The sequence below is a fragment of the Saccostrea echinata genome, unplaced genomic scaffold, assembly GCF_033153115.1.
Source record: "Saccostrea echinata isolate AGI-Se365-2 ecotype Australia unplaced genomic scaffold, CSIRO_AGI_Sech_v1 ptg000002l, whole genome shotgun sequence".
NCBI classification, from domain to species: Eukaryota; Metazoa; Mollusca; class Bivalvia; order Ostreida; family Ostreidae; genus Saccostrea; species Saccostrea echinata.
The window spans coordinates 14532940-14560217 of record NW_026889751.1 but is presented as its reverse complement, the minus strand read 5'-3'; the positions used below and the strand labels follow the sequence as shown (position 1 = coordinate 14560217).

General features: G+C 33.2%; 1 protein-coding gene across 1 annotated transcript in view; it reads right to left on the bottom strand.

Moving 5' to 3' along the window:
- Positions 1–1130: 1130 nt before the first annotated feature.
- LOC133173362 (zinc finger protein 830-like) overlaps positions 1131–27278 on the bottom strand; it is a 192507-nt gene continuing 166359 nt past the window's right edge. Inside the window, exons 8-9 of the mRNA XM_061308348.1 lie at positions 14456–14532; positions 1131–1763 (exon numbers count right to left, since the gene is read on the bottom strand). Coding sequence (XP_061164332.1) covers positions 1607–1763; positions 14456–14532 — 234 coding nt within the window. The 3' untranslated portion in view covers positions 1131–1606. The remainder of the gene's footprint in view (positions 1764–14455; positions 14533–27278) is intronic.

Below are 27278 nucleotides of genomic sequence, written 5' to 3'. Positions count from 1 at the left end.
TTTTACTAGAAAAAGACATTAATGGTAATCTAACAACCAACCTTTATGATAAACGTGATTACTTCAACTTTTCAATTGTCAACTTCCCTTACTTATGCAGCAATATACCCTTATCACCTGCATGTGGGGTGTATATCTCTCAGTTGATTCGATACACAAGAGCATGCTCTACGTATGAACAATTTCTAAAATGAGGCAAGTTATTGACATACAAGTTGATGAAACAAGAATATCAACAGTCTCGTTTCAAGTCATCATTTCGTAAGTTCTATGGAAGATACAATGACTTTGTCATCAAATACAATCTATCATTTAGTCATATGCTGACTGACGTTTTTCATACTAATTGTTAGGCCATTATTTACACACTGAATTGTTGACAGAATTTTCCGTTATTTACCGATAATGACAATGAGCACGCGACGGGTGTGTCCGGTCGGCAGGGGATGCTCACTCCTCCATGGCACCTGATCCCATCTCTAAATTCTGAGGTCCGTGTTTGCTCTGCACCCGATCTGTATTGTTTTAATGTACTTTGAGCTTGAATACTGTTCGTTATCTCCATATTTCATTCAACATGATCTATCTTCGTGAGGCAAAGATTTCAACGTATTGCATATTCATATAATTTACAAATAATTTCGTTTGATTAAGGACTAGATACGCTAAGACCCCTTTTTAGCCCCTGATTTGGAAAGTCTCTTAGAGCAATGCAGTAGTTCATAAAAAACCTGTTGTCTTCCCTGTTAAAAAACAAATATTTGAATGTAAGTGATATGATACAGAGGTTACAATAAAATATACACTATGTATAGGATCATTCATATGAGTTTCATCTTTTCTGGCCCACTGTTTCTTAAGATTTTTAAAATTACCCAACGAAATTTTTACTCCTTCTAATTTCCTCCCCTTGAAAGAGGTCTTAGGCCGCCTTAAACATCATTTGAACAATCTTAAATCCTCTTTACCCAAGGAAGCTTTATGTCAGGTTTGGTTCAAACTGATCATGTGGGGAAGGAGGTTAAAAGTTTACATGTCTTAATTTTATGAAAGATGTAGCAGTGTCACCTTGGCTCCTGCAAATAACACAAAAATCTGATTCAAAGTCAATTAAATATTAATTAAAAATATCAATTAAAAATCTCTTTTACTGACTTTAGCTCATGAGAACAAAATATCAATATCATCACCATTCATACACTTTTCAACAAAATCTCGAGCATTTTATACAAAAAAGATTTTTGATGAAGACAGTAGATCAAGTATCTAGTATATAAAATATATTTTAAATATGAAATATCAACCAAGAATTCATATTTCCTTGCATATAATGCAACTTCAGATGCCTTAAAGTTAATTTCTATATTTGAAAATGTCTCTCACATGTTTTTGATATGAAAAACAACAATTTTTTAGTCAAATTTCTTGAGAAACAAAATATAACAATCTTAATTAAGAGAGACACTTTCTTTGCCTGAAATTCTTAAAAATTTGTTTCTCCTAACGCAAATGGAATTTCAAACCTGAAAATCTTTTATATACTTAATTTTCTATCTTTCAGTAAACTTTGATCTGCAGTCATTTTATTTCAAATGGTAGCCCCCAATCATTTAAGAGTTTTGGTTCTCCAGTCCAAAAAATCCTCTAAATCATCATCCTGAACTTCTTCTTCATCCTCAGCTTTGATGGTGTCATTCAATATTTTCTTCTGCATGATTTTGTCTTTCTTAATTTCAAGGTCATTTATTTCCTTCCAACGATTTCTGCATAACATAAATAATATTCAGTTGACAATTTAGAGCATAAATTTCACACTTCAACATCTACAAGAAAACAAAACAAGCTAGTTCAGGAAATCTATATCCTCCAATTAAGGATGTACAACACTCCTACCTTCCAAAATTCCTGTCATTTAATTTTTGTCTTTTTCTATATGTTATACATGACTATATATACTATGTACGAGGGGTGATCAAATAGTTTGCGAACTATCTCTATATTTACAAAACCACAATTCAGATCAGAATGAAATTTGGCACACATGAAGTCATAAACATGTTCTATAAATAGCAGATGTAATAATGTTTTGGTCCCTGCCTGTGATGTCACAATGTGAAAATGATGTCATTAAGTAGATGGCTTGTGAAAAAAAGGTACTCATGCATGGAGCGGCTGTAAAGTTTAACATATATCATGGAAATTCCTTTGCAGTACCACATAATAATTTGTACAAGGTTTATAGAGACAAAGGACTTGTCAAAAGTTCAATCATTAATTGGTTTGATCGTTTAGTGAAGCAAGGGAGATGGTTAAAAATAATGTTCATTTTGGTACCTAGTGAAAGACACTTGTCCTTATCTGAGCAATTTGTTATGAAAGATCACGAAGTTACAGCTAGATAAATCGTTAAATATCTTAAATAATTATTAAATCCCTAAAAGGTCATTTACTTTAGACTTTAAACATAGCAGTTATGATAAAGAGAATGCGCCCATACGTGATCTACAATGAATAAACGAAGCACCTCGGCAAGACAGAGGAGTTGGGTGGTGATGGTCACCATGTTCATTCTGGGATAGGATATCCTTATCCACCCATCCTATTGCCGAGGTTTGGCCATTTGCTATTCAATTAGTTCGCAAACTTTTTGATCACTCCTTGTATGTACATTTTGGACAAAGTTATTCAAGTCGTAATGGACAAGAAGCTACAAAATTTACCTCCCTTTAGCTATTCATGAGAAGAAAAAAAAATTCAACCAACCATAAAATCCATGATTTTCAAAAGAATTTATTGTATTTGTTAAATTTGTTGACTCACTGATTTGACCACTAGAGACACAAATAAAATAATTTTGTAGTGGTATACAAAAAAAGTATCGAAGAACTTAAACTGACAAAACTTAGTCTTCAAAAATGTATGGTTTTTTTTTTTCTTTTTTAATTTTTATGTTATGTTCTTTTATGAAAAAAACCTATAATTTTGAAAAAAAAAATTTCTTCATGCAGCTTTCTGCCTAACCAATCTTGATAATTTTTGGTAATTTTTTAAATGACACATTTATTTGAATTTATTTAAATTTGTAGTAGAAAATAACCCCTCTCCCTTCTCACTAAATTACGTCCTTCTCAGCGTCTTTCAGACTTTGGACAAAAACTCTGCTTAAAATCCACAATTCCAAGCTGGAAATTATCTTTTGCTTTCTAAATTTTATTTACATCATAGTTTTTGCACTCTCAAAACTTCAAAACTCTTTTAAATGTAAATGTAAAGGCAAACTCTGAAATTTATAGACCCCCCCCCCTCCCCTTCTTCTTTGCAATGAAGACAATTAGAGCTTGATGAAATACCGATTACTTCTGCAGATATATGACAGTCTAATGAATCCTTAAAGTATTAGTTCATTCATGCCCTGCCATGCAAGTACATTAACACTCCTATGATGTAAATGGAATATATAGTTATTTCATTATTTCCAACAAGGGGGGAGGGGGTATATTAACTCCCCATCAATATTGTAGATCCTTCATTTTGCTTCTTACAAATACAATGGAAATTCGTCCATAAAAAATTGAATGTACGAATGAATATACACATTAGCAGTTTGAAACTAAATTTGAATCTATCAATTATAATGTACCTAAATAATTATGTACAGTGGTGTCAAACGTTGGATCTACAAACGTTTTGATTCAAGAATATGCGAAATGAAACAGTGACAGTCGAACAAGTTTGCTGCATTGATATACAAGTATTGTATTCAGATAACTTTCAGTAAAGAATCCTTCTTCAATTTCAATACTTACTTGGTATATATTATAATTTTTATTCTTGTGTTTCTCAGAACACCCTTTAATTTGGTCCTGCTGTTCTGTATAAGATTTTTTTCCCAAATATACATGCATTCATATGTAAAATTTTGATCTTTTTTTGTGGCCCCACCAAATACACATGGGGGTCATGATTTGAACAACCTCGAATATACACTAACTGAGGATGCTTCTATATTTCTTGGACTTATCATGGATTTAGAGGACTTTTAAAGATATTTCTATGTAAAAGTTTGATCTTCTATTGTGGCCCCAGCTTACTCCTGGGGGTCATGATTTGAGAAAATTTGAATTTACATTACCAAAGGATGCATCCATACCAATATGACTAATCATGGCTTTGCTGTTCTTAAGAAAAATATTTTTAAAGATATTCATAAAATTTTGATCCCCTGTTGTGGCCCAATCCTACCCCAAGGGGTAATGATTTGAACAAACATGAATCTACATTACCTGAGGATGCTTCTGCACTAATATGACTAATCATGGTTTTGCTGTACGTGAGAAGATTTTAAAGATGTATCCTATATACGAATTGATACCGGGTAACCCTGTTGTGGCCCCACCTACCCCCAGGGGTCATGATTTGAACAAACTTATATCTACACAACCTGAGGATGCTTCTGTACACTAATTTGACTAATCATGGCTTTGTTGTTCTGGAGAAAGTTTTAATATTCCTATGTATAGCTTTGATCCCCTGTTGTGGCCCCACCCTAGCTTGGGGGGTTGGGGGTGTCAAGATTTAAACAAATATGAATCTCCATTATGTAATGAAGCTTTCACATAACTTTCATATTTTCTGGCACAATGGTTCTTGAGAAAAAGATTTTTAAAACATGCCATTAAATTTCATTAATTTTGTATTATCTCCCTTTAGAAAACGGTGTAGCCCTTTACTTGAAGAAACTTTAATCCCTCTCATCCAGGGATTATCTGTATGAAGTTTGTTTGATATTGGCCCAGTGATTCTGGAGAAGAAGATGAATTTGTGAAAAAAGTAAACGATGACAACAACGGACAATTTTGATTAGAAAAGCTCGCTTAAGCTCAGGTGAGTTAAAAAGGGGTTTAAAATCTTTTCCTATTAACTTCCTTTAAATATTATGATCATCTATTGAGGCCCAGTCCTACCACAGAGGTCATAATTTGAACAAACTCGAATCTACGCTTACTGAGGATGCTCCCACATTAATATGATTCATCAAGGCTGTTCTTGGGAAGAGGAGTTTTTAAAGATTTTTCCCTATATAATCCTTTGTAAAACTTTGATCCCCTATTGTTGCCCCGCCCTACCCCGGGGACTATGATCTGAACAATTTACAATCTATTTACAATTTGCCTCAACTGAAAAAGTTTTTGTTTTTCAGTTGGATCAACTGAAAAAGTTAAATGATTGTAACCCTCTTCTTATTCGAAATAGTTAGATACAGCGATAAAAATTGCAAAGGTAGATCACCATGACCTAACTTTAGATTAACATACCCTGAGAACCCAAGATGCATCAACTGAGAAAATTTGATAATTCTAAGCCTCTTATTATCCAGTAAATTTAGATATAGCTGTAAAATTCTAAAATTAGGTCATCTTGACCTACTTTTTTGTAAACATACTTGAAGAAAAAAAGGTGCATTAACTGACAAAGTTTGATGATTCTAAGCCTCTTGGAGATTCTGATCCTACCACGTTCTTGTTTTTCATCCTACAACTATAGTCCTGCTGGACACATCATTACTGCTGATGTAAACATAGTTAATAATGAGGACCTTAAATCCCTTATTTTTAATGGGCTCAAATTCAGGGAACCCCATTCTTTCAACTGGCATCATAATTTTATAAATATTATGAATTCTGTGGAAGATTATGCCAGCCGATGGGCCAAACACAAAAAAGAAGACCTTGACACTTTGTCAGAATGGATTAAGAGCATCAGATGGATGTTGAAATCTCGCAATGCATCAACTTACAAGGCTTGATGATTCAAAGCCTCTCGGTAATTAAAACAATTGATCTTTAATGTTTTGAAAATGTTTAGCCATCAAGTTCAGAAAGAAAGTGATTGTGACCTACTTTTGTCAACATAGTTTATGGCCCCATGATGCATAAACTGACAAGTTTTGATGATCATGGGCTTCAAAGCATCCAAAATTCAATTGAAAATGAATACCTGCAAAATTCAAAAAGTAGGTCACTGTGACCTTCTTTCGAGTCAACATGACATGAGGTCTTAAGATGTATCAACTGACAAGGTTCAATGATCCTTGTCCTTATAGTGGGCAAAATGTCAAAGTTTGAACAAAACATAATTTGAAGTCAACTCTAAACTGACCTTCAGACCACACCCTTTACCCCAGGGTGATCCCATGAACAATTTTTCATCTACACTGTAGGTATAATACATAGTTATATGCATAAGTTTGGTGATAATCATCCCAGAGGTTTTTGAGAAGAAGACTTTTTGGCAACAACTAATTTTTTTATTTCCCCAATTATCTTCCCTTGTTTAAGGGTCACATCCCTATTCTTAGTACAAATTAAAGCCCTTGGGTCAATTGGCCAAGGGTTCTTGCAATATGGCCCATATTTCAAAAAGTTAACACACAGCAAATAGTGCCATAAATACTGAACAAATGGTCATCGCATTAGCTCTTTAAGCCTTTGGCTCAGAAGAGCTAACAAGAGGCCCAAGGGCCTTAACGGTCACCTGAGTATTATACAAAACTGTAAAGGATCCATAGATGTACAAAACAAAATGAACTTATAGACGAAGCAATGCTGCCCAAGAATTTCAACCAGAAGTCTCTGACGAGACTGTAGCTCTACTGGTTTGTACTTATAACAAAGGAAAAGAAAAGTAGCACTTGGACTTGAAACTTTGCAACAGCAATAAATAGAGTAATGATCCTTGGTTAGAAATTGATTAGCCATAAAATCCATGTAAAAATGACCTTTAATGTTTAGAATTTGATTAGCCATAAAATTTAGAAAGTACGTCAGGGTGACCTACTTTTTGAATGACACATATCAAGGTCCCATGATGCATAAAGTGACAAGTTTCGATGATCATAGGCTTTGAAGTATCCAAGTTATGCATCAAAATGAAAATGAAAATGAATACTTGCAAAATTCAAAATGTAGGTCACTGTGACCTACTTTTCAGTAAACGTGATATGAAGTCCTTAGATGCATCAACTGATAAGATTTGATGATCCTAGGCCTTATAGTAAGCAAAATATCAACGTTTTAATAAAATGTAATTTTTGGTCAACTTTGAAGTGACCTTGAGACCATGCCCTTTGCCCCAGGGTGATGCCTTGAACAATTTTTAATCTACAACATATCCTCATAATGTATGTAAGTTTGGTGATAATCTACCCAGTGATTCTTGAGAAGAAGATTTTATAGCAACCAGTACATTTTCAGAAGTAGGTCATAGTGACCTACTTACAGTCGACTTACCATGAAGACCAAAGATGCATCATCTGACAGTTTGATGATTCTTAGCCAATTAGTACCCGAAATATTTAATAAAAGTCATATAAATTGAAAAGTATGTCTCTACGACCTACTTTTCAGTCGACCTACTCCTAGGACCCAAGATGCATCAACTGACAAATTTTGATGATTCTAAGCCAAATAGTACTCGAAAATATTAAATACAGCCATAAAATTTCAAAAGTAGGTCACAGTGACCTACTTTTCAGTTGACATTTTTCAAGCCAAAATGCCCAGTGGTTCTTGAGAAGAAGATTTTTTTTTAGCAACCAGTACTTTTGTTTATATTTTCCTAATTATCTCCCCTTGTTTAAGTGTCACAACCCTAGTTTTAGTTCAAAAGGGAGCCATTTGGCCAAGGAAACCCTGTGACAAATTTGACAATAATTGGCCAAGGGGTTCTTGAGTTATGGCCAATATTCTAAAAAGTTTATGCACACCACACAAATGGCCATAGCATTAGCTCTTTGAGCCTTTGGCTCAGAAGAGCTAAAAAGGTGATGCACACCGCACACCTCACAAATGGCCATAGCATTAGCTCTTTGAGCCTTCGGCCACATCGCTCAAATGAGCACAATGGCTAGGAAAAAGCACAAATCAATTCAGTATTGAAAAGTTTACATGGGTTTTGGGAGACTTGAATTTCAAACCTGAGGATGCTTCCATATCAATATAACTAATGGCTTTGCTGTTCTTGAGCAGATTTTTAAAGATATTTTCTAATATTGCTTTGTAAAAATTTGATACCCCATTGTGGCCCCTCCCTACACCCAGGGGTCATCCTTTGAACAAACTTAAATCTACACTACCTGAGGATGCTTCCATATAAATATGACAAATCATGGCTTTGCTGTTCTTGAGAAGAAGATTTATAAAATTTTTTCCTATATATTCCTATGTAAAACTTTGATCCCCCATTGTGGCCCCACCCTAAACCCAGGGGTCATGATTTGAACAAACTTGAATCTACACTATGCAACAAAGATTTCCTATAAGTTTCAACTTTTTTGGGCCATTGGTTCTTTTAAAATTTTTCACTATTTCTGAATTATCTCCCCTTGAATAAGGACGTGCCCCTTCATATGAACAAATTTGGATCCCCTTAACCCAGGGATGCTTTGTGGCAAGTTTGGTTGAAATTGACCCAGTGGTTCTGGAGAAGAAGTTGAAAATGTGAAAAGTTTACAGATGGATGGACAGCTAGACAGACGGACTACAGACAAAATGTGATCAGAAAAGCTCACTTGAGCTTTCAGCTCAGGTGAGCTAAAAAGAGAATAACAAGATGCCCAGGGGCCACATCGCTCACCTGAGCACTGTGGCCAGGAAAAAAGGAAAAATCAGTTTAGTATTGAAAAGCTTAAATGCATAAATGGTCCCAACCTACCCCTAAAAGGGAGTGGGGGGGGGGGGTATGACTTGAACAAAATTAAATCTACACTGCTTACATAATTTTTTGACTAACTGTGACTTTTTTCTCTACAAGTTTGAACTTTCACTGTGGCCCCACCCTACCTCTGGAGGTCATGATTTGAACAAATTTGAATCTACACTATCTGAGGATGCTTCCATATAAATATTACAAACTGTGGCTTTGCTGTTCTTGAGATTTTTAAAGGTTTTTCTTATATATTCCTATATAAAACTTTGAACGTTCATTGTGGCCCCACCCTACCCCTGGGGGTCATGATTTGAACAAACTTGAATCTACACTACCTGAGGATGCTTTCAAAAAAATATATCCAATCAAAGCTTTGCTGTTCTTGAGAAGAAGATTTTTGAAGATTTTTCCTATGTACACCTATGTTAAACTTTGATCATCCATTGTGGCCCCACCCTACCCTCCGGGGTCATGATTTGAACAAACTTGAATCTACAGCACCTGAGGATGCTTCCAATATAAATATGACCAATCATAGCTTTGCTGTTCTTGAGAAGAAGATTTTTCCTATATATTCCTATGTAAAACTTTGATCGTCCATTGTGGTCCCACCCTACAGTGGCTGCAACGTTATTGTTGACAACTTACACGAATGATCACATTACACGAACGATTCCGCATGATTAACGCACAATAAAATCTGTTACACGAACGATCCTTCACGCACACGATTCTACACGTTACACGATCTTACACGATTGCTAACGCAAACGCACGATTCTTCACGCAAAATAGTTCAAATTCTTTAGGAATGGATATTTTCAAAACGAAATAAGGCTGAATACTTATTTTAGTTTGCAAATAATTATTGATATTATTTCATCGACTTTGAAAAATGAAAAAAAAATAAAAAAAAAATAGAAATGGATATTTCTGGAACCAAATTCATGTAAGACTTATTAATTATTCTAGATTACAAATAACAAATAATTATTTAAGTAATTCTCCGACTTAAGAAAACTGATTTTTTTTTTCTATCAGAAGATGTACATGTAGGTGGATTGTGAGTTTTGATTGAATTGGATTTCATAATATGCAGAAAGAGATAAGTTTGAAAAAATGACATGAAAATGAATTAAATTATGTAATATCCATGTTTCCATTTGCGAATCTCTTAAATCAACAATTATTTTACAAAACATTTATTTGCAGAAATTATAAAAATAATTAAAATTAAGCTCCAGAGATAAACACTGAGAAACGAAATCCCGACAATCATGTCGTATACATGTACATGTACATTCGCCGACTAAATATTTATGTCAGCATTGAGAGTTGTTTATTTATTTATTTGTAAAATTATCTATTTTTGATCTATTGATTTTAAAAATTTCTTGACCATAATTAGCAGTAAACATAATTAACATCAGAGAAAAAAAAATCCTTAATCATCTAAGTACGGTTTATCACAAAAAAAATTACGCTATTTGACGAGAACACAATATTGTACGACTTACTATATTGCTTATTTCCAAGCGATAATTAGTTCGTACTGCTTTTAATTATGTCAATCACTCTTCATTTATTTTATTTGGATTGAAAAAAAAAAAAACAGACAAGAGAAATGCTTGTATAACAAATAACATTCCGATAAAAACTTACAAAACGAAATTGACACGTTTCTTAACGCACGATCACGCACGATTAAAACTGCAAACGATTGAGTCTGATACACGCACGATCTCGCACGTTACACGAACGATCACGCACGTTACACGAACGATTCTACACGATTGGTTTGTCAACAATAACGTTGCAGCCACTGTACCCCTGGGGGTCATGACTTGAATAAACTTGAATCTATACCACCTCAGGATGCTTCCAAATAAATATGACAAATCATAGCTTTGCTGTTCTTGAGAAGAAGATTTTTGAAGATTTTTCCTATATACTCCATGAAAACTTTGATTGTCCATTGTGGCCCCACCCTACCCCCAGGGGTCATAATTGGAACAAATTTGAATCTACACCACCTGCAGATGCTTCTATATAAATTTGACCAATCATGGTTTTGTTGTTCTTGAGAAGAAGATTTTTGAAGATTTTTCCTATATTCTCCTATGTTAAACTTTAATTGTCGTCTATTGTGGCCCCACCCTACCCCCTGATGGTCATGATTTGAACAAACTTTAACCCACACCACATGAGGATGCTTCCGTATAAATATGACCAATTATAGCTTTGCTGTTCTTGAGAAGAAGATTTTTGAAGATTTTTCCTATATATTCCCATGTAAAACTTTGATCGTCCATTGTGGCCCCACCCTACCCCTGGGGGTCATGATTTGAACAAACTTGAATCTACACCACATGAGGATGCTTCCGTATAAATATGACCAATCATAGCTTTGCTGTTCTTGAGAAGAAGATTTTTGAAGATTTTTCCTATATATTCCTATGTAAAACTTTGATCGTCCATTGTGGCCCCACCCTACCCCCGGGGGTCATGATTTGAACAAACTTGAATCTACACCACATGAGGATGCTTCCATGTAAATATGACCAATCATAGCTTTGCTGTTCTTGAGAAGAAGATTTTTGAAGATTTTTCCTATATATTCCTATGTAAAACTTTGATCGTCCATTGTGGCCCCACCCTACCCTCCGGGGTCATGATTTGAACAAATTTGAATCTACACTACCTGACAATAATTCCATATGAGTTTCATCTTTCCTGGCCCATTAGTTCTTGAGAAGAAGATTTTTCAATAATGCCATTAATTTTTTGCTATTTCGTAATTATCTCCCCTTTGAGGGGGGAGTGGCCCTTCATTTGAACAAACTTGAATCCCCTTTACCCAAGGATACTTTGTGCCAAGTTTGATTGAAATTGGCCCAGTGGTTCTGGAGAAGAAGATGAAAATGTGAAAAGTTTACGACGACAACGACGCCGATGACAACGACGCCGACGACAGACAACGGACAAATTTTGATCAGAAAAGCTCACTTGAGCCTTTGGCTCAGGTGAGCTAAAAAAGGTACTAAAAACTATCATTAATCCAAAACAAATCTGGAATTTGGGGGGCTTGAACTGGAGTCCTCAAACACAAGAGGCTCATGGGCCACATCGCTCACTTGAGCACATTGGCTTGGCAAAAGCACAAATCAGTTCAGTATTGAAAAGATTACCGGGGGGGGGGGGGGGGGGGGCTTGAATTTTAAACTACCTGATGATGCTCCCATGTCAATATAACAAATGGCTTTGTTGTACTTGAGAAGATTTTAAATAATTTTTCCCATACATTCCTTTGTAAAAATTTGATCCCCCATTGTGACTCCTCCCTATCCCAGGGGTCATCATTTGAAAGAACATGAATCTACACTACTTGAGGATGCTTCCAAATCAATATGATTAAACATAGCTTTTCTGTTCTTGAGAAGAAACATTTTTCCTATATGTTCTTATGTAAAATTTTTAATCCTGCATTGTGGCATGACTCTATCCCCAGGGTCATCATTTTAACAAACTTGAATCTACACTACCTGAGGATGCTTCCATATCAAAATGACTAATCATGGCTTTGCAGTTCTTCAGAAGAAGATATTTTCCTATATATTTCTATTTAAAACTTTGATCCTCCATTGTGGCCCCACCCTACCCCGGGGGTCATGATATGGACAAAATAGAATCTACACTACCTGAGGATGCTTCCACATAAATATGATAAATCAGGGCTTTGCTGTTCCTGAGAAAAAGATTTTTAAAATTTTTCCTATATATTTCTATGTAAAACTTTGATCCTCCATTGTGGCCCCATCCTACCCCAGGAGGTCATGATTTGAATAAATTTGAATCCACACTACCTGGAGATGCTTCCATATAAATATGACCGATCAGGGCTTTGCTGTTTCTGAGAAGAAGATTTTAAAAGATTTTTCCCATATATTAGAGTCTGTAGGAAAATAGGATAACTGAGATTTATAATGAATTTTTAATATAAAGACCAAGTTAAACCAAAATGACTTTAATATATAACAGTAAACTATGATATCAAAAGAAAACAACCCCTTCAAGGTGTCTCTGGTTTAGGTTGGTTCAAATACATAAATCTTAAGTTTTATATCCCATACAAATTCTGTAAATTTTATTGATCTTGTTTGGGCCAGCATTTTTTTAATTTTAGGTTTACGAACACCAGAATGAAGAAGTCCAGTAGGAGGAGGAAATTAAAAATTTTTTTTTTGTGTATAAATTATCAACTTTTGTACATTCATTTTTGCTTCTTTTTTATACTCTCCTAACAGGCTCCTTGTCACACAATGGTTACAAATAGGAAGGAAGAACCTTAAATTGTTTATTTCATTGTCTGCCAGTTGGGGCCATGCAGTGATATAAATTTTGAGATGTTAGTCAAAATACAAATTAAAAAAAATCAAATTTTTAAAACTCTTTTAATATATGTATATCTTCATTTTTTAATAATATGTGTTACATGAATGTGTAGAAATTGTTTTAAAAAATCCTCGAGACCTTAGGTAAATATTCCTATCATATAACAGACAGGGAGTATTGGGGAGGGGATAAAAATTTCTTCAATTAAGTGTAAAATAATTTTTCTGGCTGCCACATTCAAAACGATACTATATGCCTGTATATATTGGTATATACTTGTTTTCTTTAATAATTGAAATATTTCATTTCTGTAGGCTATTGTTTATTTCACCTTCAAATGGACTTCACTACACCCATAGTTTTATTCATTCCATACATCTGATGCATAAGCGATCCTTTTCTACAGAATGTTGCTTATATTTTAGGCTATTACAGAGATCTTAACAATGTCTCTGGCTATAGCTGCCATGGGCAATTTTTAACCTGTGGGAGGAAATAATTTACGTGCAGTTACTTTTGAATACCGTCATTTACAGATACATAATTATCTCACCAACATGTCATTGTGCAACAAAGTCGTCAGCATTTTATTTGTGCATCCTTAGATGTATCATCCATGCAAGTTTGGTCAATATAGGGCTTATAGTTACTTGGAAATGAGATCTGCTCCAAAAACCTTAACCTGGTCACTCATCCGGAAAGTATAGGTCAGATCCAGCATCCGAAGCAAGTCCAGTAGTGTGCATCCTTAGATGTATCATCCATGCAAGTTTGGTCAATATAGGGCTTATAGTTACTTGGAAATGAGACCTGCTCCAAAAACATTAACCTGCTCCAAAAACATTAACATTAACCTGGTCATTCTTTAGCTGAAATTGCAGCATCTGAAACCTTGACTGGTACAATAAAACACACTAGAAGCATCCTCCATGCAGCTCTGACTAATATAGGCCATAGAAGTACTTGAAAAGAAAACTGCTCCAAAAACCTTAACCTGGGACACCGACGCCGAGGGTATTACATAAGCTCCCCCAACTTCGTTGAGGTGAGCTAAAAATGCTGGCCTAATGAGATAATTATGACTATTTATGCCAGATACTGGTATAATCTGTATTTGTTTATAGCTAGATTTATTTAATATCAACAAATAATGGAATATTTTGGATGTTTGTGAATACACTACATTGTAGGTCATTTGGTATACTAAGTGCACTACATGTATATCTCTTTACTCATGCACTCAATTATTTTCTGGGTACCCCCCCCCCCCCTCCCCCCACCACCACTTCAACAAAAATGGTACATGTATATGAATATCTCTATAATTTTAATTTGATCCATATTTTACTTCACTTACATTTGGTCATCAATTTCATCAATATTTCTTTCAACATTCACAATCTCATCCTCTTCTTCTATAATGGCTTCAGATACCTAAAAAATATCAACATACAATGGATAAAATAAAGGAAATGTAAAATGTATTCTATGAAGTGCTTTCTTACTATGATATCATTTCTTTTAAACAGACTGAAAAACTAGAGGTGCTGTGAGCACTGAACTACTAAAATGATACCCCCTGCTCCCATATGAGTAAAATAGCAAAATACATTTCAAGGCAGTATGTAAATGAAATTTTGTAAAAGTTCCATGAATTTCATTCAGGGGTTCATTAGGAGTTGCGTCAACAAAAAGGGTACTCCTTTAATCAAGTATAATGGCAAAGTCCATGGGAAAAATCATATCAATATCTGTCCAAGTATATGACCGATATTCTATTGGAAATATCTGTACAATTGAAATGTTAAAAATTGGAGGTGTACAATGGCAATATGTAATAATTAAGATTCTGTGCAAGTCTAATTAAATTTTATTTTGTTGTATAGGAAGAGTTGTGGATAAGAGATGGGTACCCCCCAATAATATAGAAATAATGGCAGTGTCCATTTAACCCCAAATATGTGTCCAATCAAAATGTAAAATAGAAGACTCAAAATACCACTACATAATAAAGATTTCATGAATGTTTCACTTAATTGCATTCAGTTCTGTAAGAGAAGTTGCAGATAAGAGATGGCTACCCTCAAGTGTAACTGAAGGAAGTAAGGTTTATCCCCTACTCCTCAATCCTCAATCTGGGGTATAATGGCACCCCCCCCCCATCAATTATTGTTTATTTATCATAAACAGATGTGTGTGGAACAGAATCAGGTCAATCTTGATTCCAAGCTTTCAATGATTCTTTTTTCCTAATGTCAATGCTATAATTATTTATAAGAACAAACAGTACATCACATTTTTATCAAATGGTCATGACACAAATTCCCAATCTTCAGCTCTGTTTATTCTGATGAACAGTGACACTGCAAACAAAGGCAAAGCTCTCATGTGACAGCAAGCTGGGTTTTCTCTTATGTGAACAGAACTGCTATTTCTTCTAAATTATAAACATAGGTAGATTTATTAGCATTATGATTTATTTATTCTATTTACATGTAAATTTTTAGATGTTATACAAATAAACTAATAATTTTCAAAATCATTTGACAGCATTGTTTTGACACATAAAACATAACTCTGAATTAATACTGTGTTGTTATGTCAAAAACAAAACAAGAGATGTTTGTGAAACACTTACTAGTATGCCCCCCCCCCCCCCAATAATTGGAATTTTTCTAAGTCCATGGGGCATAACTCTCTTAAAAATTGCTTGATCATACCCAAAACAGAACTTGACCTAGACATTCTTATGATAAATCTGTAGGGTGAGTTAACCATGCATTGGACACATACCTTGCTTCGGACAACTTTAAGCAATAGACTCTCATTGAACCTGTGTTTTACTGTGTTTTTACTTGTTTCTGTCTTAAAGGTGAAGATTTAAACTTTTGAATGATGCCAATTTTTATTTTCATAAAAATATCACAGAAATGGCCTTGAAATTACGTCATATTTTGCATCAATCAAAGGAGAATAACCAGAATATTACGATTTTGCAAATTTTAGAGATGTCACTTTTTTAAATAGACTTCAATGGAACGAGTTGGACCTAGGTAAAATTTGTCAATGATTGATAATTTTACAGAAATTTTTCAAAAATTTTACTTCAATGTTTATAGTATGTTTATTTCACCGTACATCAGACACAAATTAACCATGCATCAGACACTTTCCGATGCATGGGTAATCACCTCCATTTTCATATAAAACCCAAATGACAGCTGTTTTTATGGAAATAGAAAATAAAAACTCTAAATTTTAAGTGAAAATACAAGATATCGATATATGATGACTAGAAGTGGACTCAATTTATTTCTTTAAACTAGATGATGATAACCCACGAGACAAAGGCACAAGTTGCCATATTACTAGCATTGTAAAGCCTTTCTAAGGCCATGTGTTGCACCTAAAATCTCTTCACATTTGTGGATCGAAATAGTCATTCAAATATAACTAGAAGTATAATTTTTTAATAAAAGATAAAAATGTTTTGATATCATTAATTTTAAAGCACCGAGATCAAGGTATGATATTTTTCTGGTTTAAATACCGCATGACCGATGCATGGTGAATGTTGTCTGATCCATGGTGAATTCTGACTTATTTCAAAACAAGAGACCCAAGGGCCTTGAATTGCTCTTCTGAAAAACTGTACAACCTATCAATTCTATTTGAAGCCTCTAAGTATCCTGTATATTTAGATAAACCCTTGAAATTCCAATTCACAATCTGAGAACCCAAGATGATTCTAAGCCAATTAATACCTGAGAGTTGGTCGTGGTGACCTACTTATCACTTGTCATTCTCCGTGGACCCATCAACTAAGTTTGATGATTCTAAGCCAATTAATACCTGAAATATTTTTTAAAATTATAACCATAAAATTTTATAAGTAGGTCAAAGTGACCTACTTTTCAGTTGTTGTACTCCAAGGACCCAAGATGCATCAACTGACAAAGTTGGATGATTCTAAGCCAATTAGTACCTAAAATATTTAATCAAAGCCCTAAATTTTCAAAAGTAGGTCATGGTGACCTACTTTTCAGTTGCTGTACTCCGAGAACCCAAGATACATCGACTGACAAAGTTTGATGATTCTAAGCCAGTTAGTACCCAAAATATTTAATTAAAGCCATAAATTTTCAAAAGTAGGTCACGGTGACCTACTTTTCAGTCAACCTACTCTGAGGACCCAAGATGCATCAACTGACAAATTTTGACGGTTCTAAGCCAAATAGTACCCGAAAATATTAAATAGAACCATAAAATTTTAAAAGTAGGTCACCGTTACCTACTTTTCAGTTGCTGTACTCCAAATACCCAAGATGCATCAACTGACAAAGTTTGATGATTCTAAGCCAATAAGTATCCAAAATACTTAATTAAAGCCATAATTTTTCAAAAGTAGGTCACGGTGATCTACTTTTCAGTTGTTGTACTCCAAAAACCCAAGATGCATCAACTGACAAAGTTTGATGATTCTAAGCCAATAAGTACCAGTAATATTTAATTAAAGCCATAAATGTTAAAAAGTAGGTCACAGTGACCTTCTTTTTTAGTCGACCTACTCCGTAGACTCAAGATGCATCAACTGACAAAGTTTGATGATTCTAAGCCAATTAGTACCTGAAATATTTAATTATAGTTATATTAATTAAAAAGTAGGACACGGTGACCTACTTTTCAGTTGACCTTTTTTGAGGATCCAAGATGCATCAACTTACAAAGTTTTATGATCATAAGCCTTAAAATGTCCAAATTATGCCTCTAAAACGCTTTGAAATCAAATGTCTGCAAAGTTATAAAAGTAGGTCACTGTGACTTACTTTTTAATAAATATGTTTTATGGCCCCAAGATGCATCATCTTACAAGATTTAATGATTCTAAACCTCTCGGTATTCGAATTAATGACCTTAATTGTTTTGAAAAAGATTAGCCATCAAGTTCAAAAAGTAGGTCAAGGTGACCTACTTTTTAGTTGACGTACTTTGAGGACCCAAGATACATCAACTGACAAAGTTTGATGATCATACGCCTTAAACTGTTCAAAATATGCTTCTAAATCATTTTGAAAAAGAATGGCCGCAAAATTTAAAAAGTAGGTCACCCTTACCTAATTTTGAGTCAACATGATATGAGGTCCTTAGATGCATCAACTGATAAGATTTGATGATCCTAGTCCTTACAGTAAGCAAAATATCAACATTTTAATAAAAAGTAATTTTTGGTCACTTTTGAAGTGACCTTGAGACCACACCCTTTGCCCAAGGGTAAATCCCCGTGCAATTTTTAATTTACAACATATCCTCATCCTTTTGTGTAAGTTTGGTGATAATCTGCCCAGTGGTTCTTGAGAAGAAGATTTTTTAGCAACTAGTACTTTTGTTTCTATTTTCCTAATTATCTCCCCTTGTTTAAGGGTCACAACCCTAGTTTTAGTATAAAAGGGAGCCCTTGGGCCAAGGATACCCTGTGACAAATTTGACAATAATTGGCCAAGGGGTTCTTGAGTTATGGCCCATATTCTAAAAAGTTTACGCACACCGCACAAATGGCCATAGCATTAGCTCTTTGAGCCTTTGGCTCAGAAGAGCTAAAAATAGGGTTTAAATGATATTTTCTCAATAAATAGCACACGATTGTGTCAAAAATTTATATTTTAAACACATACTACATGTTAAGTTCCATTTTGATAATATTCGGTCGGTAGCGACATCGCTAGAACTTGTTGAAGTGCGAGGGTGTCCGATGTATGGTGAATTCACCCTACACCAAATTTCATTTCAGTATGTGCAGCCTCTGCAAAGAAAATGAATGGAAACTGCAAATAAATGGAATTTTTTGAAGTCCAAGGGGGATAACTCTGTCAAAAATTGCTCAATCATACCCAAAAACAGAATTTGACTTAGATATTTTTATGATAAATCTGTATACTAAATTTCATTTCAGTATATACAGCATCTGCAAAGAAAATGAATGGAAAGTGCAAATTATTGGAATTTTCCGAAGTCCAAGGGGCAAAACTCTGTCAAAAATTGCTTGATCGTACCCAAAACAGAACTTGACCTACATATTTTTATGATAAATCTATATACTAAATTTCATTTCAGTAGGTGCAACCTCTGCAAAGAAAATGAACAGAAACTGCAAATAATTGGAATTTTCCTAAGTCCAGGGGGCATAACTCCATCAAAAATTGCTTGATCGTACCCAAAACAGAACTTGACCTAGATATTCTTACGGTTAATCTGTATACCAAATTTCAATTCAGTATGTGAAGTCCAAGGGGCATAACTCTGTCAAAAATTGCTTGATCGTACCCAAAACAGAACTTGACCTACATATTTTATGATAAATCTGTATACAAAATTTCATTTCAGTATGTGCAACCTCTGCAAAGAAAATGAACGGAAATAGCAAATAATTGGAATTTTCCTAAGTCCAAGGGGCAAAACTATGTCAAAAATTGCTCGATCGTATCCAAAACAAAACTTGACCTAGATTTTCTTATGAAAAATCTGTATACCAAATTTCATTTCAGTATGTGCAACCTTTGAGAAGAAAATGAATGGAAATTGTTGGTGGGCTGACAGACCGACCGACCGACAGACAGCAGCAAAGCGTTATGCCCTCCCCTTTTCGAAGGGGGGCATAAAAATTACAATTAAAAATAGAAATAAAACTAGATTTCATGATTTACAATTTATAATGACTTGATATTTATAGTTAGATAATAATCATTGCTAAAAAATGTGATATTTTATATTTTAAGGGGGGGGGGGGGCATAAAAATTACAATTAAAACTAGAGATAAAACTAGATTTCATGATTTACAATTTATCATTACTTGATATTTATAGTTAGATAATAATCATAGCTAAAAAATGTGATAATTTAGCAAGCCGTATTATAAAAAAAAAATCATAATGAAAACACCCCAATCACAGTCTTCTTACTACATTTACTGTGTAGTACTGTGTATGATACACTCATCAAATATTGTTCAATTATCATTAACAGTTTAGAGTGCAAGAAAATCAAGTCAACCTTGATACAAAGATTTCAATTAGTTTTCCATTTCTATAATGTTTGATGTACATACATCTCCTGTAGTGTAGGTATTCATTATAACAAATAATACATAATTATATATTTCTCAACTGGTTGTGTTAGAGCTTAACAAATGCCCATGTGCAGCTTTGTTTGTTGTGCATTTTATGATTGATTAACAATGCTACAGCTTAATAAAACATCAAAACAAATTATGTTTATTCTTTAGACTATAAAATTGTCATCTACATGTAAGTGAGACATGACACTCTGCAATTTGTTGCAAAGATATAAAAATTTTAAAAAATTATACTAATAAACAATATCAAACTAGAATTTATAAAATTTTCATCTAAGTGAGACATGACACTCTGCAATTTGTTGCAAAGATATAAAAATTTTAAAATATTATTCTAATAAACAATATCAAACTAGAATTGTGCAAATGGACTAATTACCGCTAAATCTTAATCAGCTTATAAATTGATATTTGCAAAAAGCTTAATTATCAATGTTTATGCAGAGGTTTTTTTAAAAAATTAATTTCAGAAAATTGCATTCAAATTTACATATATTTTATTGTTTTCCGACTAACTGATTACAGATTTTCTAACTGATTACCATCGTTCCAACCGAGTAATCAGTTAAACAGTTACAAATTGCCATCCCTACAATTTAATGAGGTAAGCTAGTACAGCCTAATAAAACATCAAAATTTTAATCATTATATTAATTAATCAATTAATTAGTATATTGTTTTTATTAGATTATAAAACTTAATGGATTGCAACCATCTACAACTCTACAATGCCTAGATATATCAAACATCTGATACATAATCCTCCTGCGTTTTCTCCAAAGAACTTAACTTTTATAAAATTTGAAAATCACAAAATTTTACTAAAATCAATAACATCAAAATGTACGACTTTATACAACCATTCCCCACAATAAATTGAAGTCCAGGCTTATAGACATCATAGACAGCTCCTTTTTCAATAAACATGGAACTAGTTAATATACTTCCCTTGTAATTGGTCATTTGCAAAATTATTTTGTTAAAAAGCACTCTGATTGTACACACAAGTACTCTGAAGTTGATATTAAAAAGATGCCTGAGTTTCTGATTGACAATATCTATGTAGTTTTTGGAGATCAGGTCTTCCAGCATTCTGTTGGAATTCCCATGGGTACCAATGGCACCCCCTTATTAGCAGACCTATTTCGGTATTCATATGAAGCAGAATTTTTTTTAAAAACTTCTACATGAGAAGAAGAAAAACACTTGCTGTGTCCTTCAACTCGACACTTCATTATATCAACGACAACGTATTATCAATTAACAATAGTTACTTTCACTCATGTCGACTCGATATATCACAGTGGCTTGAAATAAAAGATACCACAGATTCTGACACATCTGTTTCATATTTAGATATTTTACTAGAAAAAGACGTTAATGATAACCTAACAACAAGGCTTTATGATAAACTTGATGACTTCAGCTTTTCAATTGTCAACTTCCCTTACTTATGTAGCAACATACCCTTATCACCTGCATATGGGGTTTATGTCTCTCAGTTGATTCGGGGTTTATGTCTCTCATTTGATTCAATACACAAGAGCATGCTCTACATATGAACAATTTTAATGCCCTGTTCACACGGAGAGTTTAATTCGCAGTAAATTAATGCAAAGTAAAATGATTCGAATTAAACTAATGTGAATAAAATTGCATTCACACGACAGCTAATGTGAAGTAAACTAATGCGAATTATAATTTTATTCCTACAACAAGGCTATTCAGTGAGGCTATTATGACGTCATTTACAAATCATGTCATATTGTGCTGAGCAGATATACATTTGACATAATGTTATAGTGTCTGTACACATTTTAGTGATTAACATAATTTTCCTTTGTTTTCCACTCAAAAATAGCACAAGTACCTATATTTGACAATTAACATGTGGCCTGTGTCTAAATTCTGCCCTTACGCATGCGTCAAAATTTAATTCGAATTAGCTTCGCTTAGGGTTCACACGGACCTAATGCGAAGTAATTTAATGTGCAGTAAACTAATTCGAATAAAACTAATTCGCATTAAATTCTCCGCATGAACGTGGATCAAATTTAATTCGCAGTAACTTACGTTTAATTCAAATTAAACTCTCTGTGTGAACAGGGCATTAAAATGAGGCAAACTATTGACAAAGAAGTTGATGAAACAAGGATATCAACAGTCTCGTTTTAAGTCATCATTTCGCAAGTTTTACGGTCGATACAATGACCAGCACAAACAACCTATCATTAAGTCATATGCTGACTGATGTTTTTCATACTAATTGTTAGGCCATTACTTATACACTGAACTGTCTACAGATTTTTCCGTTTTTTTTCCAATCATGACAAGGAGCACACGTCAGGTGTGACAGGTCGGCAGGGGATGCTCACTCCTCCATGGCACCTGATCCCACCTCTAAATTTTGAGGTCCATGTTTGCTCTGCTGCAATTTATCGTTTCATTGGACTTTCGAAATTGAATACTGTTAGTTATCTTCATATTTCACTTTAATATTTGTGAGACATGGTGCTCTGAAATTTGTTTGTTGATATTTTTAAAAATTTAAACAAGAGGCCCAAGGGCCTTAACAGTCACCTGAGTATAATGTAAAGATCCATAGATTAAAACAAAATAAACTGACAAATAAAGCTATGTTGCCCAAAAGCAAGAGAAATAGAATGATCAGGGATCAGGAAAATATTAATTTAGTACTCAATAATAAATCTTAAAGTTTATCTATTTATTTGCCTGTACATTCCCCAATTTGTCACTATCCTCATGCAGACTAAACAAAACACTAGTTCTAGAGCACTATTAGTGAACACATTTCATTACCCCTCACATTGGCCTCTCTTAGTCTTTGAAGATTATTCATTGTACTTTTGTCCCATTTTCATCTATCTATTATATAAAAGTTTATCTGACCATTAACAACTATGAAAGTACTTTTGTATTAAATATTATAACATTTCTTGTAAAATTCTGTTATTCAATTGACCTCTTTTAAAAGTTACATTATTTACAGTGATTAACTATTATAGGTTAATAGCAAAGGGGAATAACTTCTTACCTGATCATTCTATTTTATCAATGAAAGTTAGAATTCTAGAAAAGATTTACCATCATACCAATAGTCCATCATTGCGTACACCTTTCCAAGAAGAATGGGAAGAATACTGGATTAGGAAACTAGGCACAGCCTTTCCATATGGAAGCAATGACAATGTGGATAGTATTGGGAATCTTTCAAGTCCACAGTGTAGTAATGTGTAAAATATTGTGTAAATACACAGAGACGTAAGTGTAGTCATGGACATCGGTCATACAATAAACCTATTATACACAATGTTTTTTTGATTCACTACTACCTTATGTAAATAAACAGTTAGGCCTCCATCACATTCCCTGTTCCTTTAAAGTTCTATATGGTTTCTTTGAAAAGGTCAAGGAAAGTCTATATGGGTGAATTAAAAAAAAATGACCACCAAACTGAATTTTTTTGGCAAAATTCAACTACATATAACACATTTTTCACTTATACCATCATATTGCACATGCATTCTAGTTTAAAATCCTGTAGTGGCAATAGAATAGACAATTGGATTAAAAAGTTTCAGAATTTTTATTAGTAAAATTTCTTTTGAAAAAAGAAAATATCATTACACCTTAAAAGACTTTCTAAAATACATAATCACAAGAAATTATAGTTTTTTATGCTTCAAAATGGTAAAAGGAGTATAAATGATTAAATCTAGACCTTGAATGAGTATCTTCTCTTGTACATGTGACAAAAAATTGGCTTTTTGATTGTTATTTTACATTATTTTTTCAATTCTGGCTTGAAAAGTTTTAATATGAAAAAAATATGAAGCAATAAAATTCCCCAAAATTCACTTTTTTGTCCGTTCAAGTCAATTCTTTAAAAATAAGCCAAAAAAGAATTGTTATATACGAGTTCTCTTACAAAAAATGCTAGATTTTGAAGTGACCCTATGTTACATTATTGTGTTGCACTCCTGACATCTGATATGTATTTTACTTAACATTGTTTTAAAAAGTATAACACACAATAACCCATTCTTACTTTGTAAATCAATTTGTCGTGTTGATATTTTTCATCGTTTACAGCAGGTTTTTCATATTTTGAAGACCTTAAAACATGATTATTTGCAAAGTGTAATATATATAAATTGTATTTAAAATATATGTGAAATGATTAAAACTATTCCCTGAATTGACTGTAAAATTTCTGTAATTTGTTGATAGACATAGTGTTTTGAACATCAAATAGTATCAAGCATTTTTTTCAACTTATTTTTTAGTAAAGATAGTTAAAAAGCATCGGTAATTATAAAGCAGTTTTGTTGCACTCCTGACTGCAGTAAAGTTTAAAATTAAAACCATAGAACACAAAAATTCATGAAGTGTTGGCAACATCAAGTGGTAATGAAATTGTGCAATACTTATAGTCCAATACTTCATAATTAAAACAGATGAAAGTATTTAAAAATCCCAGTTTATCTGGAATTATACCCTATTTTATGCCAAAAATCTAGCTTAAATGTATATTTAGAAGATAAAATATATTTTAAAGCATATTTTCCTATAGAAGACAAACACAGTAACCCACCAGAAAAATTCTACTCATCACTTTTTCTTTATTTTTATTCTTATTGTATGATTTATAATTCTAACATATTTGTTGCACTCCTGACCAAAAGCACTGGGGCCTTTAAAGTAGAATTGTGAAGTGAAAATTACATAAGAACTTGTTCTGTTGTTTCAGTGAAGTTGAGGAGGAATTACTTGAATTTTATGACAATGTTTTAGTGTGTTTATTTTTAACGTTCATTAAAAATATCACAAAAAATATAAAAACACATCTGAATTGATAAAATTGAAAAAGGAAGGATTTTAATAATAAAACTGTCAATAATTTAGTATTAAATTATACAAAAAGATCATTATCAATTAATAAATACTTCTAAGCATGAATAGAAGTCTTTTCGTCACACAACTTGAATCTTTAAAAAAATGTGTTGCACTCCTGACCATAGAAATATGGATCTGAAGCACAGACAGATCCTGTAATTGATAAATCTATTTGGTAAAAATGTTCTTTGTGTCTTTATTTTCCAAAATAAAAATCAGAAAATCATATAATGATAATAGTTTTTTCATGCTTGGGAGCAAAACATCAAATGTTGCACTCCTGACATTTTTGGGTATGCACATATACTTGACTCTCATTAATGCTGCTTGTGATTTATATAACATTTTTAAGTTTTAAAATGTATATCAGTTATTATTTTACACTTCCAAAATTCTTTTTTGTCTTAATTTTCTATCAGAATTTTACAATTGATGTTTTTTTGGCAACACTACATTTTTTCTGTTGCACTCCTGACATGGTATAACATTTTTTTCAACATCAGCCATGACCACAACCTGATTAAACAAAAGTTATGACAGTCCACATTTAAAGCTCAATACTTTGAATATTATCAGGAAAGTCTTTATTTTCAACATGAAGCATTATTTTTTATTACAGAGATCTCCAAAAAATATTGAATTTCAAAATGTCACAAAAAGGTGTTGCACTCCTGACAATTTTAGCATCATTTTTGGGCATAACTTTTTTGTTAATTGAGATATCAACGAGATATTTGGCAGGTATTTAGACACTATCTAAAGACACATGCTGAGACATAGAAATCTATTTTCATTGCCTGTATTTTTAGTGTGGGTAGATAAATATGCATTTGGTCATTTTTTTTGAATTCACCCATATCTGGATTCTTCGACACCAAAATACAGGCTTGGATCTGTGATTATGGATATTGCAAATCATAGGCTTTTTAAACCGCCATATTTTACAAAAGATAATACTGCTCAAACAACCCGTTTGTTCCTTAAACTTCAATTTGCAAACAAAGGATTCGATGCAGTTAATATTAGTAATATTCTTAATCAGAAAAGGGTCCAGTCTTGTATTCCACCATATTTCAAGTTCACACCTTGTATTTCTTATAAATACACATTGACTATTGCTTCCAAACTTTTTAAAGTCAGACGACATGTTCCTCGAAAATAAATAATTTTTCCCAAGAATTTGTTATTGTAATATTGCTACTTAAACAAGTTCCCCTCCCCATAAATTGAGGTACCTTACCAGGCATTTCACGAGATACCAGAAGGTGATATTTCTTAAACAATCCTTATGGGTAATGTTTTGAATTGCCAATGTAACAATTTTTGGTGTACCGGTACTTAATTATTTTTAAAAACATATTGAAAACAATTTAGAAATCACAAGAGAATGGCAATTATGAATGATTTTTGATATAATATCAAAATATACAAAACACATATTTGAGGAACGTGTCGTCTGACCTTAATTACAAAAAAAAAAACTCTACAATGCCTAAATATCAAACATCTGATACATAATCCTCCTACGTTTTTATGTTCTTCTTCACCCTACAACTATAAACCTGCTGGACATGTCATTACTGGTATTGTAAACATAGTTAATAATGAGGACCTTAAATCCTTTATTTTAAAAGGGCCAAAATTTAGGGAACCCTGTTCTTTCAACTGGCATCACAATTTTATAAATATTATGAATTCTGTGGAAGATTACACCAGGCGATGGGCCAAACACGAAAAAGAAGACCTTGACACTTTCACTGTGTAGAAACGGACTAAGGTAAAGTGCGTTACCCTAGTCCAACATGGCGACAGGCAAATAGTCTTCAATTATTTTGCACTTAGTTTACTCATTATACAGGCTTACATTATGAAATGTGTGGGTTTTTTTTAAGTATTTTAAACAGAAGTATATAACTATTGAAAAAATTTTGTGTGATCTGCACTGGAAAAAGCCAAATTACCAGTGGAAAATTTGATCAAGTTTAGGGTAACGCAAATTTATGACTAGGGTAAAGATTTTGTGACCTCTTTGAGTGATTAGGGTAAAGTATGTGTAAAATGTCATTTTGCTTGTTTTGGGGTTTAAAAAATGCTATTTCAGCAGACGCAAAATGCACTCTGCCAGTAAATTCA